This window comes from Setaria viridis, chromosome 3 (assembly GCF_005286985.2).
Source record: "Setaria viridis chromosome 3, Setaria_viridis_v4.0, whole genome shotgun sequence".
Lineage (NCBI taxonomy): Eukaryota > Viridiplantae > Streptophyta > Magnoliopsida > Poales > Poaceae > Setaria > Setaria viridis.
The window spans coordinates 10,701,109-10,715,082 of record NC_048265.2 but is presented as its reverse complement, the minus strand read 5'-3'; the positions used below and the strand labels follow the sequence as shown (position 1 = coordinate 10,715,082).

At 48.3% G+C, this 13,974-nt stretch overlaps 3 protein-coding genes across 7 annotated transcripts; 2 read left to right on the top strand and 1 right to left on the bottom strand.

Moving 5' to 3' along the window:
* Nucleotides 1-783: 783 nt before the first annotated feature.
* LOC117848654 (uncharacterized) lies at nt 784-2,251 on the bottom strand. Its single transcript, XM_034730141.2, has 3 exons — nt 1,594-2,251; nt 1,333-1,446; nt 784-1,237 (listed from the first exon to the last, which is right to left on the bottom strand). Exons 1-3 carry the CDS (start codon nt 2,117-2,119, stop codon nt 1,089-1,091), a joined length of 789 nt encoding a protein of 262 aa, XP_034586032.1. The 5' UTR covers nt 2,120-2,251; the 3' UTR covers nt 784-1,088.
* A 43-nt stretch (nt 2,252-2,294) lies between these two features.
* On the top strand, nt 2,295-7,043 carry LOC117848651 (kinesin-like protein KIN-10B). Of its 5 annotated transcripts, none has more exons than XM_034730137.2 (18): nt 2,295-2,780; nt 2,877-3,060; nt 3,180-3,383; nt 3,507-3,696; nt 3,783-3,982; nt 4,364-4,623; nt 4,711-4,809; nt 4,893-4,926; nt 5,013-5,057; nt 5,152-5,202; nt 5,286-5,390; nt 5,511-5,586; nt 5,673-5,929; nt 6,019-6,065; nt 6,145-6,166; nt 6,272-6,340; nt 6,439-6,480; nt 6,687-7,043. In XM_034730137.2, exons 1-18 carry the CDS (start codon nt 2,554-2,556, stop codon nt 6,723-6,725), a joined length of 2,151 nt encoding a protein of 716 aa, XP_034586028.1. In that variant the 5' UTR covers nt 2,295-2,553; the 3' UTR covers nt 6,726-7,043. The 5 variants fall into 5 exon arrangements, with proteins under 5 accessions (XP_034586028.1, XP_034586026.1, XP_034586030.1 ...); XM_034730135.2 differs by having other exon boundaries at nt 5,466-5,586; XM_034730136.2 differs by having other exon boundaries at nt 2,296-2,780; nt 5,487-5,586.
* A 1,070-nt stretch (nt 7,044-8,113) lies between these two features.
* LOC117848653 (cytochrome b561 and DOMON domain-containing protein At3g61750) lies at nt 8,114-10,967 on the top strand. The gene is made up of 4 exons (XM_034730140.2): nt 8,114-8,504; nt 9,170-9,566; nt 9,998-10,284; nt 10,414-10,967. Exons 1-4 carry the CDS (start codon nt 8,331-8,333, stop codon nt 10,672-10,674), a joined length of 1,119 nt encoding a protein of 372 aa, XP_034586031.1. The 5' UTR covers nt 8,114-8,330; the 3' UTR covers nt 10,675-10,967.
* The last annotated feature ends 3,007 nt before the right edge of the window (nt 10,968-13,974 follow it).

The following is a 13,974-nucleotide window of genomic DNA, read 5'->3' as shown; positions in this document are numbered from 1 at the left end:
GCTCTGAACCAGCTATGGTTTGGTGGAATTGTGCAGAGAAGCAGCAGGGCCACTGCTAGCTAAAGGAATTCCTCAAGTGTCCTTGTGCGTAGGAAGATGCTGAAAAGGAAGTGGGCTTGAGGATGGTGCAAACAAAATAGCTGTTGCTGTACAAGATGAAGGTCGTGACAGTTATGCGTGTTGGTGATCATAACTGATCACTGGTACAAAGCAGCTGCATGTGTAGCTTAGGTTACTAAACATCTGAACTTGGTTGTAACTTCTGATGAGATAATATCCCTGAAATATTATAACAGTAGTGCAGATGTGAAGGATAAGAGTAAGATAGTGAAATTTACATGCAGCTAATATTTAAAAGGAATAGAGCCCATAGTGACTAGCTATATAGTTGCATATGTCATCCCTGTTCAAGCAGAAACAAAAATGAATACGATTGGTTATTGAGTCTTTCATCTGTCATAAGTTTCTGGTTCTATATTTGATTCAAAACTCATTTTTAGTACATTGTACACAATCTTGACTGAGAAAAATTCTCAATGCTATTTTGATGGACTAAAAGCCTAAAACATTGGCCTTAGGTTTTGCCACTACTCAGTGTGCATCCGCAGTTTCCATTATCGAGCTTCTCCACTCGTCTACAAACTTCACAGCCTAGGGCCTTGTTTAGTTCCCAATTTGGGAGTGCCAAAGTTGGGGAGTTTGTCATAAATGCGCAACTGTAGCATTTCGTTTGTATTTGTGAATAATTGTCCAAACATTTACTAATTAGGCTCAAAAGATTCGTCTCGCAAAGTACAACAAAACTGTGCAATTAATTTTTAATTTCGTCTACATTTAGTACTCCATGCATGTACCACAAGTTTGATGTGATGGGGAATCTTCTTTTTGCATAGTGCCAAAGTTAGGATTTCGAAGGAAACTAAACATGGCCTAGGTTGTAAGCTTGTGAACCATACAAATGAACAATCAAACTAATGATGTGTCTTAGGCCAAGGCTACAACCTTGTCTATCACAAAATCATAGGACAAGACAAACGCAGATGCCTCCTATCCTTCTTGGTTTCTTCTACGGCAAGGAGAGTAGATGACTAGTCTGTGCTAGCTCTCTCTGGTTTCTTGACCAAGATAAACAAGGCTACCCGGTTGCTGCGGAATTCGGGGTGCCATTGGTCCTGCTCGATGCAGGCAATGAGGAAGTCCTCCATTGCTGCCTCCAAGAAGCACTCCAGCACAGCATCTGTACAATGGAAAGAGAAACATTTGTTTGGCGTTTGATGAGTAAAAAGTCAGTGGATCGCATCCCAAAAGCAAAAAGAGAACGAGAAGCCTTACCGTTGCGAAGTTCTCCAGCTAGTAGTATCGTGGTGTGTTGTCCTGAGAGTTGGTTGAGGGTGACCAGCAGATCATCCACCGCTTCCTCGTTGTAGATGACGTCAGAGCCGAGCACTGAAACAAGAATGAATTGAAGGAAGGATCACCACATCATTCCTAGTTTCCTACTGAGTACTGTATGTGAAGATGAATCAGAGTAAAGCAGCAATTGAATGCACAAGCAAGAAACAAGGGAAACAGAGGCTGGCAGCAGTCAGTCACCGAAATCAGGCAGTGGCTCCCGAACCAGTTCATGGTGAGGATCATCGCCCCATACAAGCTCTGTGACCCGAGCGGAGCCCGGGACGTGGGGGTCGTCGACGTTGAGGCTAACGTTCTTCCTGAGCAGCTTGAGGCGGTCGGGGAGGTCGGTGAGGACCACGTGGGCTCCCAGCAGCGCCGCGACGCACCCCACCAGGCCGCACCCGGATCCGAGGTCGACCGCTCGCGCGTCGCGGAGGAGCAGCTGCTGGGAGTCGACGGCGTGCTCGAGGAACTTGGCGAGCACGACGCCGCTGTCCCAGACGACGGCTCCGGTGACCCCCGGGGTGGACATGGAGGAGGGGGACTGCAGCAGGGAGAGGCGCCGCCCGCAGGCGTCGAGCTCGAAGGAGTGCGCGGCCTGGCGGACCAAGGCGTTGTTGCGGTGCGCCGTGGGCTGGCCGAGCCCCCACAGGAGCATCGTCTCCCCCGCCGCGCTCTCCACCGGTCGCACCGCGCCGCCGTACGCGCCCATCCCGCTGCCCATCCTCCACTCGACGGCGGCGGCGCTCCGCCCCTCTCTCGTCAGAGGAGAGCCGTGCGTGGAGGTGGTGTTGGGCCGAGCTGGGCCGGCCGTTAGCGTGAGCAAAGCCCAGCAGGAACGCTCCTCCTCCTTCCTTCGCACGGTTTAAGTTGGCCCCAGCACTCCCTGTGCGAACGCGATGCGATCCGCGCTCGCCGCTGGCCCGCTCCCCCGTTCGATAAGCGGCGCATTTCAAAAGGCAGGCAGCGAGGCAGGGCAGGGCAAACGCTCCTCAATCCTCATCGCAGTAACGGCTACCCAAACCCAACGCAAAACTCTCCCCTCCTCCTCTCGGCGGCTCCGCCTCGCCGTCATCATCCTCCCCGACCCCCCGACCAAGGCCGACAAGGGCGAAGGGGAAGAGCTGCTGCTGGTGCTCACGAACGAGGCAGGCGACGATGGAAGAAGCAGCAGGCGCCACCGTCGCTATCCCCAATTCCTCCTCTCACCCTCCCAGGATTCGGGCCGCCCCCGTCAGAGTCGTCGCCAGGATCTGCCCCGGCGGAGGCTCCAGAGGCTCCTTCCAGGTCGCCGCCCGCGTCTCCGATGCGGCCGATTCGTCTCCCGCCTCCGCCTCCGTCTCGTTCATCCCCATCAACAAGGAGGCCACTCCTGCTGCCGCCGGGTACGCTTGCTTGCTCTCTTACCATACCTTACTTGCCCCTTGCCAATCATTTCTGTTCCGTCGATCTCATCAATTGGACATGGTTTGGACTTGCAGGGCTCTGACCCTGCGCAAGGATTGCGAGTACAAGCTCGATTACTGCTATACGAAGGATGATTCCTACACCCTCATCTTCGACAACGAGGTCAAACACCTCCTGGATGACATCTTCTGCGGCGATGGGCAGAGCAACGCATGCGTAATCACTTGTGGTGCCACCGCCAAAACCCACCTCATCATGGTATTCTTCTAGTATTTTTTTTATCAGATGTCCACCCTTCGTTACATAAATAAATTGCATATTTTTCATTGCGTTGCTTTCTTCAATCTAGTTTGCTCAAGGTTGGAATGTGAATGCAGGGGTCCCAGGATCATGATGGCTTGCTCAACATGGCCATGAAGGAAATCCTCCGCAGAGCCAAACCCATGGGGGCAGCCGTCAGCATTTCCTCTTATCAGGTGCTTCAGGATAACCATGTCTTTGATATCTTGAAGCCGAAGGACAGCGAGGTCCACGTGCTGGAGGATGCCACTGGAAGGACTCACCTCAAGGGCCTGTCCAGGGTATCTAGTTGCTTGCAGTTTCCCTCTCATTACCTCATATTTCTGTACTGTTACTTCCTCAACCACCTAGATTCTTTATGTTTCTCTTGCAAAGTATTAACTAAAATTAATTTCTTAATTCAGGTTGATATCAAGTCATTTGAGGAGTTTTCAGATCTTTGTTGTGGTGGAAGTTACATGCTCAAACAAACCACAAAAACTTCAAACCAGTTACAGGCCAGAGGACACCAAGGCTTTGTTATTTACATTTCTAAAGTTTACAAGGCAGGCGGAGAATGTGCTGTATCTAAGATAAATTTCCTTGACTTGGCAGGTTTGTTCTTCTCATACATGCACGGCAATTTCATATACTATCTTGAATGGATAACTTACTTAGTCTCTGTTCCCTGTTTTCATTAGAATATGTTGATATCAAGCAGAAGAACTATGGTGGAGGGGTTGCTCCATCAAATTCTAACAAGTCATTATATGCTATCATGAATGTCGTGCAAGCTCTGAACAACAACCAGAGCTTCATACCCTACAGACCATATAAAGTAACTCGTATTTTGCAAGATTCTTTGTGCAAGACAAGTGGCGCTGTGTTGATCTGTTGTTTGGTAAGGATACTTGACATATGCATTTTGTACGAATTTAGTGGTTGCAAGCTTCTTTCTGTTTGCTACGAGAAAATTGTTTTCAAAATGGAAGGTGGCTCAATGATATAGGAGTATAACATTGTGTCATTGTTAAACAGCATGATCCTAAAATAAATTGAGTATATGTCCTATTACGGTAGTACCTCTGGTCTAACTCAAAAGAGAAAGTATGTATGTTAAAGTTTTGTTATCATGGTTCTTTGTTTCGTTTGTTTCATGCATTCCCATCAGTCCAAAGTTAGCTATGCCTGTTTCTTATACCCTTAACTATGTTACCTTTAGAATTGATACGTAGCAGCTGTTACCTGCAATCTAAGTGCATGCTTTGCCTTCTTGGTGTAGGATGAAGTTTCCTGCCAAGATGCAGTCTCTACTCTTACTTTGGCTTCTCGCTCAAGCCAAGTGGTCAATGAACAATTCTACAACCTATCCTTGGGTACCAGAAGTTGTTCAAAATCAAATGCAAGCCTTTCAGTAAGGGCTAAGAATTTGTCAAGGTCATTGCTGCCCTCTATCCAGCAAAATTCTGTACCGAAGAATGGCCGAACCCAATTCATTAACAGTGCAGTAAAGGCAACTCGAACCCCCACTGCCAATAAGAGGTCATAATCTTATTTGGGTAGTACTACATTTTTTATATTCATATTTTTGTTAAATGTGAAGCTAATGCTGGTTTTGGTTTTATGTAGGTCTGAAGCAACCATGCATTCGGCCAAAAAACATGTAAGCTCTGTCTCTACTTCAATTAATATGAAGCAAATAGGAGCTAAGTCCATTCAGAGTGGCAGGTACCATACTGTTCATTAACTCCTGAATATCCCAACCCCATTCTGCAAACCTTCCACTAAAATTGAACTTTTTTGTTGTGCAGGAGGTTGTTCAGTACAACCACTGATTCATCAAAGGTACATATATCTTAACTGGTTTCTTTTTTGTGCCCTGGCATTCTTGTGTTACTAACTACCCATATTGCAATTTATGAACTGTATAGGAGGATAAGATAGGTGCTGTGCCAACTATGGTGGCGAAAGCTGAGGTTTGTATACTTTAGCTATCCATATGTACATTTTTCATTGATCATCAGTGAGCATATTTGTACTAAAGCAGAATATTTCTGCTTTATTTGATAGGAGGTTCAGTCATCACTTGGCATGGCAATTCAAGGCTCATCGCCGGTTGAGGTACTTTAGCTTCCTTCCAGTGGTATCACAATCATACAATAATCTTAGAATCTATGATCACCATATGTTGGTACAACATGCAGCCATGTGATGAAACAGAAAAGGTTGTAGATGTTGTGTCATCTGAAAGGCAAGAAGTAGTGCCTTGCAGTGTGAAAGAACTAGCATTAGTTGACATTCAAGAAAAGGTATCCTTTAAGAAATATGCAAATAGCTGATCTTTTGGTGCCTTTAATCCCAATCTGAATATCATAAACCTGTAGCCTTTTTGTCCTCTTGTTCAGGATCCTTTTTGTCCCCTTGTTCAGGGCCATTCCTCTTCAGATTTGCATGCAGAGAATTCATATGCTGACTTGGGCATGACATGCTCATCTGATATAGCTGGTATATCACATTTCTTAACTCTTTTTTTCTGAAAGTTAATTATGAAATGATAGTATGAGTTCACTCTCAATTGCTTTCACTTCCAGATGAAATTGCTGAGAAGACTCCAGTCTGTGCTATCCAATCCTCTCCAAAGCTGAGCGATCGACTAAAAGAGATATCAAACTCATTGAAGCTTCTTAGCACTAGGCCAGTGAATATAACAAAACCAAAAACAGATATGCTTTGTGCCCAACCCTTTAGCACAGATGTAGCTGAACCAAGAACTCCTGCAGTTCAATTGAAATTTGGGCATGCTGAAAATCTTCAAGAGTCACTCAAGGGTCGCAGCACAGGGATTAAGGTTACCTGTTTTTTAACTCACTGTACACACTCACTATTTTATTATCATTAGCTTTCATGATAAATACTTTCTTTCTTTTGCAAAAGCAGAAATCCCTGGCTCAAGAGTGCTTGACAATTCTAAACAGCGCTAATAAGTAAGTATTGTCCTTGTCATTTATCATTAGCTTGGCTTTATTTATGTTTTTCTAATGCGCATTTCCATGTCAATTGCAGGGAGCAGTTAAAAAGCCTTAAGGTTAGCTCAGAATCTTAAAGATTATGCCCGCACCCCCCGCCCTCCCCGCGGCACAAAAAGAAGAAAAGATTAATTGTCTCTTGCTAACCTGCTGCTGATGTGCAGGGTATTGGAGAGAAAAGAGCAAATTATATACTTGAGCTCCGAGAGGAGTCACCAGAGCCATTGAAAAATGTAAGCATTCCATATTAAATGCTTAAAAAGGTTAAACTTAAATAATAGGGAATGATTTATTGAGAATATCACTGAAGCTGCTGTTTTCCCCTTTTCAGATTGATGAGCTTAGAACCATCATTGGGATGAATAAAAATGAGGTACATTCACTATATTTATGCTTTTCCATTTCATTGTGACAATAAATATGGTCTTACTATCCAGCTATGAACTAATTTCACTACACCGTCAGTAGAGATGGTGCATATATGCTAATCCGATGTGCATCTTAGGTTTATGTGGTTTTAGAGCATGTGTGATGGAAAGGTTACTCACTGTTGCTACTTTCTTTTTCTATTTCGATCAGATCACCAAAATGATGTCAGAGATGATTCTGGACTTGTAGATCGACCTTGGAAAGGAGAGGGCTGTGTTGATTTCTTTCCACCTAGGAAAGGAGAGACGATAATTGATGCATTCTATATTTCTACCAATCTGTTTGGTTTCAAATGTTTTTCCTTTGGTGTTTGTTGTTTAGAGATTTATTTCAAATGCTTCGGAACCCAGATGCTCTTGGGTGTTGCAAGTTAGAATAATTAGATGTACTGTAGTATAGTCATGTACAATGCCATAAGTTTTTATACATGACATATGCTGTGTAAATACAAACAGAGATTTGGAAAGTTTTCCTGTCTATGTATCTGAAAGTTGCAGGTGCTATCAATTACCTACCTTGTCACGGGCTAATGGGCTGAAGAAACATAACACAGTGTAACACTGATGACAGAACTGGGCGAACAAATTCAGTTTTACAGCACCTATATACGGTACTATGAAGAGAGAGAAGGAAATCAAGCAAGGCCGTAGCAGCGTTCACCTCCTGGCTTGCTATTGTCAAGTTTAGCAGTCTTGTTCGTTCTTGTAACAAGAACACCGTCATAGATCAGAGTTTGAACACACGTATACAGAACTGGTGATGGAGACAGCGCTGCTCGGCGGTAGCGCGGCCGGATGGTATGAAGCAAAGCGCCTTTGATTGTGCCGCGCCAGCGCCAGAGCACCTGGCGACAATGGATTGGAGCTATGGGTACAGGTTACAGAAGCGTACTAGAGAGGGATGAATATACGATGCCCGGGCCCCAAAACAGGTACTCTGCAATCGAGCACTCTCCCTTCTTCACCAACACCACTGCCTGAATTATTTGCCCCGAGAGGCCATAGCTGAGGCAGTGGCTACTGATTAATGAATACGAGTATTACCGTGTGCTGATTTAAGTCGATTAACAACGAGGTGGGATTCAGAATCCTGCTTCGGCAAGGATGTCAGTTAGCCGGTCAGTTACATCATCAGTTTCCTGTCCCCTTCAAGAAAGCTGCCCAGAACATCCTTATGTATCCTGCAAGCACAGAGGCTCTGCTGCGTTCCAGCTGAAGCAATCAAAATCACTGGAACATCACTGCACACTCGTCACTTCTCACTCTCCTCAGTTCAGTCCCACAAAAAAGGCACAAGATATTTTTCAAAAACAAAAGGCACAAGCACAAGACACCAGTAGTACACGGGTGGGTACACCGTCTCTTCTCTTCTTCTTCTTCTTTTTTTGCCGCTTTTGCACTCCACCACCACCCCATGCGGCTTTCACTTCCGGATCTGGAGCCGGCATCACCCTCTCTCTGAGACACACACGCCGAGAGGGACACCCAAACCAGCGCGGCACCAACCACTGCTTCCCTGACACCAATCATAAGCCGGCTCCCGGCTGGGCTCCCAGCTGCAGTGAGCCAGTGACACACTACCCACTCTCTCGTCTCAATATCCGACTCCACCCAATCCTACCCCAAACGCATCGAAAAATAAAGGCAAGGATAAAAAAATTTCGCACCACCAACTGACTGCAACCTCCCAACTCCTTGTAGCTCCCTCCCTAAACTCGCAAGCAACCTGCGGCCGAGCCGTGCACCAGTTGCTCCTGCGCTGCTGCTAGTGCCTGCACAGCCATTGTCGGCGAGGATGGGGAGCGCGGCGCGTGCTGCTGCTGCTGCGGCGGCGGCGCTGGTCGTCGTGGCGCTGGCGACGGTGGCGACGGCGCAGATGGAGAGCTGCAACGACGAGCTGCCGCCCGTGCTCGTCGCCAACTACTCGGGCCTGGCATGCCAGCCGGTCTGGAACAACTTCGTGCTCCGGGTACGTACGCGCGCCGGCCGCCGCGTCGCCGTGCACCTAGCTGCTGTTTCTTTGCCGTTTCTGCGTAAGCATTTGCTCTCGTGCTCAGGTGGTGATTGAGCCTCTGTAGTGTAACTTGGAACATTTGGCCATCTACATGGTGGATGATGCTGTTCAGTCTCAATAGTTGTTTTGAATTGGTTTTGGGCTGAGATCTGTCAAGGGATAAGGTGGATCTTGCTGCCTAGCTTGATCGTTACAGTGAAATTCAGAAACTCTGCTCATGCTGTTGCGTAGTGAACTTGGCAGTAGTAGGTGATAACTGATAAGGGATTTCGAGTTCGCGATACAATTATAGCAATCCGCAATGTTTCATGCAGAATTCGTAGGATTAGAGTTGGTTTTGGTGCTACCAGTAGCTGCAAAAGCCAAGAAGCGTACAGTACAGTTCAGAGAAAAGGGACCAACTGTCATGCCATCATCCATCTTTTAGCAGCAGCAGCAATAATGCATTCATGATCTGTAAAGAAAGAAAAAGAACATAACGCAACAGAAACTTCAGAGTTCAAGACTATAGTAGAAATGCAGAATATTCAGGTTATGATGAACTGAGTGCCTAACTAGTAGCAAATTACAGCATGCATTTTCTGACGTTCGACCAATGCAACTCCTGGGATCCCTTGCAGTATCACCAGGACAAGAACAACGTCCTGCGGGTCGTCCTGTCCACGATGTACAGCACGGGGTGGGTGGGCATGGGGTTCTCGCGGGACGGCCTCATGATCGGCTCCAGCGCCATGGTGGGGTGGGTCGGCAAGAAGGGCCTCCCGCACATCCGGCAGTTCGCGCTCCGCGGCAAGGCCAGCTCCAAGGTCGTCGTCGACCGGGGCTTCCTCGTCTCCAACGACCACGACCACACCGTCGTCGTGCAGCAGGCCAAGATCTACATCGCCTTCCAGCTCAGGTTCTCCTACCGCCTCACCCACCAGCACATCATTATGGCCTTCGGTAACAGCATCCCGGTGAAGAACAAGCTCACCAGGCATCAGGGCAAGACCTCCTTCACCTTCGATTTCACCACGGGTATGATTTTTGCCCATCTCCATGTGTGATCAAATGCAAGCTTTTATCTTGAATTGAGTAGAAGCTTTCGGTCAGCATACAGTATTTGTCTTCAGGTATCTCGCGACACTAGTACTATATATTTTAGTGAAGTTCGTTGAAGATAGAAAATTGTATCGGTGAATCATATTCCACTTTAATAGAAACCAAGTGTGCAATAAGAAATACTTGCACCTGAAAAACCAGCCGACAAGTCCACTTGAACTGTCGGTTGGGAAAAAGAAAAGGTTTCTGTTTCTTCAAGCTTCAGTCGTCATCTGACACTTTTCAGTTGCCAAATCGACATCATCTGCGCTAACTTCACGAGTCGAAAAAACAATCGAAATTTCTCTCGCGATCGATAAATCTTTACAGGCTACAGCAGCTCATCGATTTGCGCGATCCATCTGCAGGGAGAGCTTCTGTTGACGGATCGTTCCCCTACGGCCTGAGGCGTGCCCATGGCGCGCTCAACGTGTTCGCGTGGGGCGTCCTGATGCCCATCGGCGCCATCATCGCGCGCTACTTCCGGCGGATGGACCCGCTCTGGTTCTACCTCCACGTCGGCCTCCAGTTCGTCGGGTTCATCATCGGCCTCGCCGGCGTCGTGGCCGGCGTGGCGCTCTACAACAAGATCCAGGCCGACATCCCCGCGCACAGGGGCCTCGGCATCTTCGTCCTCTTCCTCGGTATCCTGCAGGTCCGATCCGTCCTGTGTTCCAGCAAATGAACAATGCCTTCCTTGGCGTCCTCTTCAGGCGTCAGAACTGAACCTGTTTGCACATGAGATAAACATAAACTGCATCTCTGATTGTGATCGCTGTTGCAGATCCTGGCCTTCTTCCTGCGGCCGAACGTGGACTCCAAGTACCGCAAGTACTGGAACTGGTACCACCACTGGTCGGGGCGGCTGGCGCTCTTCTTCGCGTCCGTCAACATCGTGCTCGGGATCCACGTCGGCGGCGCCGACAACTCGTGGAAGATCGGGTACGGCTTCAACCTGGCCGTCATCCTCGTCGCCGTCATCGCGCTGGAGTTCATGCTCTGGACGAGGTGGTCCAAGAACAGCACCTCGACCCCGACGTACTAAAGGCTGTTTGACGTGGGTGTTGGTGGCGCTGTGATGACAGCCCTGTTTTTCATTTTGGGTTTTTTTTCGAGGGTCTGATGTTGTGTTGCTGTGGCCCTGTTTTCGTTGGTGTATTCTTCAGAACTGCAATTGTAAGTGTGGGTTCAAGCAAGTGCAATTGCACTGCTGATAGTTCTGCATCACTGCATGCTTGATAGTTTGTATAGCGGTATATGATTATTTTTTTAAAAAAGAACATGTCATAGTGGTGTAGGGTAATTTGAACGAGAATGGCGTGGCCATAGCTTCACCAATCTGCTTACTCCGAAACGGACCCACATGCCAGGTGCTTAGGGCTTGATTGGTTGAGTTCCAATTCTTACCGAACCAAAATCATGTCATGCCAAGAAATTTTGACTATCAATTGGTTCATGATCAAGAATTAGCATGCCAATATTTATAGCCAAACTTAAGGCAAGTCAGTAGAAACTTCTTGAAATTGGGCGAAAAGTATTGGATGCCATGCATTAGCACCGGACCAAATGGATACCAAAATTTCTTGCCCTAGCTTTGGCATGACCTAATTTTGGCATGCCCTGATTTTGACTTGCAAGAATTGCAACCCAACCAATCAGGCTCATCTTCAACAAACTACCCATTTTTAACTTTCTATTTGACTCTCTATCCAAGTTGGCAAAAAGATTCCTCTCTATATTAAGTTGCTCATTCCAACAGACTATCTATTTACCACTCTCCAAATCCCAATAGCTAGTTTCCTCTCTAGAAATCTGCAATCTCCATCCATTCCAACACCCTCTCTATTTTGCACTACAACAGCCTCTCCATTTTGCACTCTCCATTCTAACAATTACTGCACGTGGGACCTACACTTTGGCAAGGCAAATTGACTTGCCAAGTTTGCTAAGTGTGAGGGAAGTTTGGCAAGTCGGATAGGATGGAGAGCCAGATAGCAACTCTGCTGGACCACGCCAAATTTTGACTTAGGAGAGTCTGGAGTTGCTCTAAGACTGTCGATCCGAAACAGACTAGCCCACTCACTTAGCGGAGCCCAATATCTCGGTAAAGTAATTAACCCACAGCTGCACGAGCCCACAAAGCCCATCGCTTCAGCCCATCTCATTCGCGGGATCAACTCGCGGCCTAGCCCGCGCGCCGCACAGGCTCACTACTGCTCGAGTCTCTCCTCCAGCGGCTTTCCACGTTTCCACCACAGGCGCCAGCGGCCGCAGCCCTCGCTGCCGGGTGGCCCCGCTCGGCACGCGGTACTCGACGCCCGCTGCTTGAAGCGCAGGCCATGAATTTGTCTTCTCTTGTGCCAGCAAGCAGCCAAACGGCACGACGCGGACGGAGACGGAGACGCCACCCTACTACGCCTTTTCTCCTCCGCAGGCACGACGCGACGGCGGACCGAGAGCCCGATCGAGCCGGCACCCGGCCGGCCTAACTCGCGCTACCGCCTACCGGCCAGTGTGCCGCACCGCTAGCTACTCCCGTCGCTGTCGCCGCACGTGTCACCGGGGAGCCCGGTGGCGTCAGCTGCTTCGATCCCCGTCGACCGCGACGCGTAGCCGGCCGGGCCGCGCGCGGTAACACACGACGATGCCGGCCGTATCCACCGCATGGAAAGCGAACGCCGGGCGTGACCAGTTTTAGCCATGCCACACGGTGGACGACCGGCCGGGCAGCCGCGCCGCCGTTTTTGTTTCGAGTCGTGAGCTTGGCCAACTCCGATTCTGATCCTCGTGCGGAAATGGCGAGACCAGTAACCATGCGACGTAGATGTCGGTATCAGAATGCATCCTCGCCGAATCGATCTGTTAACTTATTTTGAGTCGTCTGATTAGGCAAGGATATGAAAACGTTCTACAGGCAATTAGGCGTACGTGGCTCTTAAGCGTGCTGCTGGAACATAGTGTGAACTTGTGAACTGGTTGTGTGTTCTCTTGATCATTATTAGTTTTCTTTTGGAGATGAACAAGTTTTGGTTTTCACTTTTCAGCGATTCCTAAGTCAGCAAGGAGAGGGCGCGACTAGCCATCGCTTCAGGCGATGGAGAAATTTCCATCGCCTGAAGCGCGGCCCATGACTGCTTCTTCTACCTCCGTTCACGTTTTTCTTTCTTCTTCCTCCGTTCAAGCTCCTCCTCCTTCTTCCTTAGTCCACACGCTCGCCCCGCCTCACCTTCCTTCTCCAGCTCTGGTGGCTCCCGCCGCTCGTCGCTGTTCTCTCGGTCACCTCTGTGCCCTTGCACCGTCCTCCTCCACCGTCAACGGCGTCTCCCGCCACCGGATCTGCGACCACTACCCACCGCCGCCCTAACCTAGCTCCGCCGTGAAGCTCGTTGTCACACCACCGCCCCCCATTGGTTGTCCTCCACCACCGGCGATTGCCGGTCAGCGGTGTCCCGTCGGTCCGCCGCCGCCCGAGGACCTCCCACTACAGCTGGGGACTACCAGCAACCCCAACCCCGAAGCTCCAAAACACCAGCAAGGAGCAGCGGTGTCGGCGAGAAGCAACACTGCGCGAGGAGGAAGGAAGGAGACAATGCTATTTTGTGGGCCCCGCTGGCAGCAACTAGATGTCGTGTGTAGGTGATAGATTGTTGTTCGTTGCGTATGTGACATATAGTTGCTAGTGCAAAAAGAGGCATGCGAAAGCAGCCAACGGAGATATGACTATGCCTTGAATCACCACCACATCACTGAACCATGGCTTCTGGTGGTTACAGGTGACCTGGCCTATTTGTCATCTGCTCTGCAGGACAAGTGCTTTCGTCTCTGCTGATTAAAAATCTCAACTACCCACAGAAAATAAGGTGGAAAAAAAATTCACCACTTCTCACCTGCAGGCTACATAGTAATGGACATCTTAAGGCTATGTAGTAACGGGGCACCGTTTACGTAGCGGACACCGTCTGATGCCTTTTCGTAAAGAAAAGAACAAAAAGCTTGAGGCTATAGACATGACTCACACTCATCTACCTTCCCCCCTAAGGTAAGGCTCACACTGGTCTCATTAGGGATGAAATTGCAGTTCGGTTCTGCATAAAGAGTCAGTAGAGATTGGCATCGAAGTGGTAGAACATATAGTTCAATTCCCTATCAATCCCTATTAAGCTATGATAATCTACATCAAACCGAATAAGACTTGGAACAGACGCGGGGTAGGTTTCTCTTATTGTTTATGTAACTTTTTGATGTAATTAAATGGGGTGTTTGTGTAAAAACATAATTGCACTTCAAAGTAGGGGCAAGACCACGGTTCCTGAGTGCTTCAGTTACACTCGGTTACTAGTACTTG